At 57.8% G+C, this 5,771-nt stretch overlaps 1 protein-coding gene across 1 annotated transcript; it reads left to right on the forward strand.

Moving 5' to 3' along the window:
- Positions 1–3,409: 3,409 nt before the first annotated feature.
- On the forward strand, positions 3,410–5,556 carry GSX1 (GS homeobox 1). Its single transcript, XM_002927176.2, has 2 exons — positions 3,410–3,880; positions 4,348–5,556. Exons 1-2 carry the CDS (start codon positions 3,469–3,471, stop codon positions 4,725–4,727), a joined length of 792 nt encoding a protein of 263 aa, XP_002927222.2. The 5' UTR covers positions 3,410–3,468; the 3' UTR covers positions 4,728–5,556.
- Positions 5,557–5,771: the final 215 nt, after the last annotated feature.

Genomic DNA, 5,771 nt, shown 5'->3' on the forward strand with positions numbered 1-5,771 from the left:
GAGCATATGTTTCAGTGGGGTGGGAGGGGGGTGGAGACAGAAAAACAAGTAAAAGACACAGAGAGACAGAAGGTATTTGTGAAGCAAGGAGCCGGAGTGGGGAACGTGGGGGGAAAGCAGTGATATTTTTTAATAGGGTCGTTGGCCTCCCTGGGAAGAAAAGTGACATTTGAAGATGTAAAGGAACGAGGATTCCCCAACCCTCCTCCCAATTTCTGCAGTTTTTGCAGAGATATATTTGCTGCTAATATCTTTGAGAGACATTTCCAGGAGAAAACTGGCGTGCTCTCTCTACCAACAGGAAAGGAGGCGGTGTGAAAGAGAAGAAAGAGCGGGACAACAGAAATTATTCCATGTTGAACTGTCCCTGATGGACACTTGAAAACCAGCTCCGGGGGCAGAGCAGGGCCTGCCAGGCCGAAGGGCTCCCCGAGGCCCCTCTCGGGCTGTCAGGCTAATCCCGCCGCTTCCTCCCACCCCGCCCCGCCCAAAGAGGGCGTTTGCTCGGGTGAGTAAAGTTCAAACCCAGCTGAAGCCAGCCCCAGGAAAGCAGCGCGGCAGCCAGCGTCCCCGGGGAGCTGTCCCCCGGGGTGCGAGGGCAGCGGCCGGAAGCCAGGCGGCAGGCCGAGGCAACCGGGCTGGGCTGCGGAGCTGAGAGGCACTGCGCACCCCGGCGAGCTCGCGCCCCTCGCCGGGCAGCACGGTATGCCGGCGGCCCGTGAGCCTCAACTCCTGCCCGGCCTTCTCCCTGGGCACAGTACTTTCCGAAATCCCCCAATTCCTAGGGTGCGCCCCGCGGCCCGGAACCGCAAAGCAGGAGCCCCCTTTCCGGCCGCCACCCTCCGGGTTTAGCGATGGAGGATTAAGTGCGCGTTCTTTCCAGGCCTCCCGAAAACACTCTCAGGGATGCTATTTTGCTTGGGCCCTGGTCTCTCCCGCGCCGAGTTGCACAACAAACCATTTAAACATTTCAGCACAAAACCCGATCCATTGTGGGCCGCACATTAAAAAGTGTTATTCGCTTTGAAGTTTTTGTCTAATGGCTCTAAACTGAAAGAAAATGTTTTCCTATTACTTAATTCAATCATAGCGAAGAGACTTGGTAAAAAGCCCACGGATTTTGCCCCAAAGTGTGACAGAGTTCTCTTTGTGTTTGCTTATCCTCCGCTGTCACACACTTTAATTCGCCTCTCTTTATCTGGCATTCAAAACTTTCTTCAATGACATTCAATAAGGTCCAGAGGCTGGAGGGGGAAAAAAAAACTGGTTATTTTTCCCCCCTAGATATTCTTTCCCAGTAGCTTTGGCCTTGCTCGCATTCAGGGGCTCTTAACCCCTTCCTCCCCGGGTTGCGGCTCCCGAGAGCTCCGCACCCGCCCTTCGCGGGCTCCAGGCTCCAGGGTGCAGTTTCACCCCGCAGAGCCCCGCCCTCACTCCTCTCCTACCCGCCATTGCCCCGGCGAGGGGGTGCCTCTACGGCCCTAGTTACGGCTCTCGGCTCACTCTCAGAGGTCCTGGCCAGCCCAAATTACTCAGAGAGTAATTAGAACGGGCATTAGGCTGCACTGATGCACTCTGGCTAGTTTGCAAGCACCACCTTTAGGCAGGGAGCCTTGGAGAGGAGACTCTGGCCTGAGGGCAGCTTCCGTCCCCTGCCCCCCATGCCAAACAATTATGAAAGCATCGTGCCTTATTCCTCCTGCTAAATGACCTGCCCTTCATCCAGTTTTTTTTCCCTATTGCCCCTCTCCTTGTTAAGGAATCAGTTATTTTCTTTCCAACAAATTGTCCTTGCTTTTTAATCAGTTATAATTTGCTGCTATTGTTATTGTAAAGATGTCACCAATGGTGAAAAACCACGTAAATGCTTCAACTGGGGCAGTCTTACTCCGAGCACAGATCCCCGCCTCCGAAAAGCTTCCCCCTTCATTTCTCACAATTCCATTCAGGGCTCGGAGCAGGTGACTGCAGCGATTTGGTTCCAATAAAATCGAAAGTAAACGTCTACGGCGAAAAGTCCGGGGCTGTAAATTAGAAATATTTATGCTAATTTCCCATTGTATGGAAAAAGTTCCAGGGCGAAGCAGCTTTGAGCCCGGGGACTATTTAAAAGGCCGAGGCTGTGTACACAGAGCCAGGCGTTTGAAGTTGTTTAACCATTGTGTGACCAGAAAGAAGAAAGCGACGCGGCAGGAGAAGGTCTTGGGGACAGAGGAGGTCGGCCGGGTTGGGCGAAGGCACTAGGAGCTGAAAATACAACTGCCCTTCGCCCTGGTCCTCTGGGTCAAACTTCGGGTAGGCAATCTTTTCCAAGCGCACCCACGAGTTTATTGAGGTGAGCGCGAGTGCAGAGCGCGCCGGAAAGATCTGCGCCAGGCAGAGAGAGCACCTGCACTCGCCTCTTCTAGTGAGGTGCTCCATCTTCGCCGTGTATGTTTTCATTCCCCATTCCTTGCTTCTGTCCGTGACTCTCAGAGGCTGTTCTCCACTTTACATCCACAGCCCTGTCGTTTAAAGGAAATGTCTGGCTGACTAGCACGTACCGAACAAAGACTGGGCGTTAAGGGCAGCATCAAAGTTAAGACTTTTGGAGAAAATCAAAACAAAGACCGCGTTGGGGCTAGTGGTGGATAAGAAATACTGAACTCTTTTCCCCACTCCCCAGCAGCGCCTCCCCGCTGCAGGAGCTCAGGTCCTCCCACGCAGGAAGAGGAGAAGGGATTCCACAGGTGGAAATCTGAGACCGGCTGTAGGGAGCCTATGGGATGCACAACGCAGAACTGAGCAAACTGAGTGGAGGAACATGATCTTGGGGAGCAGGGGTAGATGAGAGAAGGAAGGGGACGGAGACACAGTGCGCACAGAGACGAGGTGTGCGCCCATGGGAATCTGGGGAAGCGAGGCAGCGGGGATACAAAATCAATAAGATAAACCAACCGATCGCCAATGCAAAGCCAAAGGGGAGTAAGGAATAAAGAGAAAGAAAAGAATATTAAATCGCAGGAGAATGAGAAAATAAACCCGCAAAAGGGAGAGGAGGGGGCGAGGGCGCCTGTTACGGCGTGGGTGGGGTTGACAAGAATAGAGTACATTATGCAGTTCATTTAGTTAACAAGTGAAATAATGAGGAAGCGTGCAGAGTGAATGCCAAGAGAAAAGGCACAAAAACCCTATTGAGAGGCCCCGGCCGCTCCTGGCGTAGCCCATCACATGGCAATAGTCCTATTTAAGCGGCGCCGCCGGCGCCTTTCAGCACCACTAGCGCTGGCCAGCACCCCGAGCTCTTCGGGCGGTGCCCGCGGAGGCAGCGGCAGCAGCAGCAGCTTCAGCTTCCGCCTCAGCGGCGCCGTTAGCCTCGGGCGAGCAGGCAACAGCGGGCGGCCGCGGCCCGGGGAAGGGTGTGGAGAGCCCCGAAGTCCGCGGGGAGCAGGGAGACGGCTGGCGGCTGGGCGACCGCGCACCGGGGCCATGCCGCGCTCCTTCCTGGTGGACTCGCTGGTGCTGCGCGAGGCAGGCGAGAAGAAGGCTCCGGAGGGCAGCCCGCCGCCGCTCTTTCCTTACGCCGTGCCCCCGCCGCACGCACTGCACGGCCTCTCGCCCGGCGCCTGCCACTCTCGCAAGGCCGGGCTGCTGTGCGTGTGCCCGCTTTGCGTCACCGCCTCGCAGCTGCACGGGCCCCCCGGGCCGCCCGCGCTGCCTCTGCTCAAGGCATCCTTCCCGCCCTTCGGCTCGCAGTACTGCCACGCGCCCCTAGGCCGCCAGCACTCGGCCGTGTCGCCCGGGGTCGCTCACGGCCCCGCCGCCGCCGCTGCCGCCGCCGCGCTCTACCAGACCTCCTATCCGCTGCCCGACCCCAGGCAGTTCCACTGCATCTCCGTGGGTAAGCCGAATCGCTGCGCAGTGGGACAGGGAATGGGTGACCTGATGAGAGTTGACGAGCCAGGGATGGGGGGGGTGAAGGTCCCTGGGCGTCCTGGGGACGATGAAAGTCATGCTGGGACCCCGAGGGGAATAGTCAGGGTGGTGTGCCGACGGAGGGCTGGAACAGGACCCTGGGTGAGGGGTGTGGGCAGGAGGTCCAGGTCTTGGAGGGGGCGCGCAGGAAAGAGCGAGGGCTGAGGTTCAGGGCGCTCCATAAAGTAGTGCCAGAGTTGAGTGACTCTGGGAGTATCTGGGTCCCGCGGCTCAGCAAAGAGGCGCCCAGGGTAACGCTGCGGTGCGTCTCGTTTGGGGCAAAGAGGTGGGGGAAAGACCAAAGTTCCGGGATTCCACTGGTCGCGTACCAGAGGATAGGGCCCACAGCGCAGGAGTCTGACCGCTTCCCTCTCTGCACCCCACCCCCTCCAGACAGCAGCTCCAACCAACTGCCCAGCAGCAAGAGGATGCGCACCGCGTTCACCAGCACGCAGCTGCTAGAGCTGGAGCGCGAGTTCGCCTCTAACATGTACCTGTCCCGCCTACGCCGCATTGAGATCGCAACCTACCTGAATCTGTCCGAGAAGCAGGTGAAGATCTGGTTCCAGAACCGCCGGGTGAAGCACAAGAAGGAGGGCAAAGGCAGCAACCACCGCGGCGGCGGTGGGAGCGCGGGCGCAGGCAGTGGCGCACCGCAAAGCTGCAAATGTGCGTCGCTCTCCTCAGCCAAGTGCTCCGAGGACGACGACGAATTGCCCATGTCTCCGTCCTCTTCGGGGAAAGATGACCGGGATCTCACGGTCACTCCCTAGGCGCTCGCCTCCCCAGGTCGCCCACCCCAGGCCCCCCTGCCGTCTCAAAGACTGGTCGTGGGACGAAGCACCCAGGGACCCGCTGCCAAGCCGCGGCCACGCGCAAGTTTGGCAAGGGTTTTCGGAGGTCTCGGGCCCTGGGCAGCTCCAAGGGCTTGGCAGAGACCTGACGCTGGTATTCCCACCCCGGGGCCCGCAGCTGTCCAAAGCGAACTCCAAGCTGTGAATCCTGCAAGCGCTGGAGTCCTTCTCAGCCATGCAGCACAGCGCAGCGGTCCTGGACAGCATGCGGGCCAGCCCTGCGCCTTGCTGGCCGCTGGCGCCTCCTCGCCTGACCTCTCTGGACTGGCTCAGGCTTTCTCGAGTCCTCTACTCCCCTTCACCCTGGGTCAAGCTGGGCCTCTTACCTCTCGACGCCCGCTCGCTACCCGCACCCCCACCTTTTTTTTTTTTTTACTTCTTTCCGTCCCCACTTCTTCACTGAGGTGGTTTATCCAACCCCCCACACACACACATATACACACATTTACGAACTCTTCTTGTTCTTGTTTTTCCTTTCCGTCCCCTCCTTGAGGGGTCTATTCGAAGTTCAGTGGGACCATTTATCCTTCAATCAGGCCTTGCTGTCCCTGCTGCTCCTCTCCCACGAGAGAAATCGTCACCCGTGATGTCTGTGTCGGGGAAACCCGACTCACTTTATTACGGAGACGCTTTGCATTTCCCTAAATGAGACCCAGGCTCTCCGCCCCTGGCGACCCCTCTTTCCCCAGACCCCAGACCGCGACCCCGCCCTGGTCTAGCTTGTCATTGTACGGTCTCTGTAATACCAGAAGATATTTATTTATTTATTTATGTACAAAATTTTAAATAAACATTTTTTTTTCTTAGAAATCCACGTGGCTCTGGACCCCAAGCCTCCACTTGGGATTGGACAGGCGCCGACCTGGGTTGGGGCTTCCTGCTGGGGCAGGGCGGGCAGGTCCGAGCTCCACGCTCGCTTCTCACCTTGCTGCTCCGCCAACCCCAACTGCACCTCCGCCCCGC

This window comes from Ailuropoda melanoleuca, chromosome 7, assembly GCF_002007445.2.
Source record: "Ailuropoda melanoleuca isolate Jingjing chromosome 7, ASM200744v2, whole genome shotgun sequence".
Classification (NCBI taxonomy): Eukaryota; Metazoa; Chordata; class Mammalia; order Carnivora; family Ursidae; genus Ailuropoda; species Ailuropoda melanoleuca.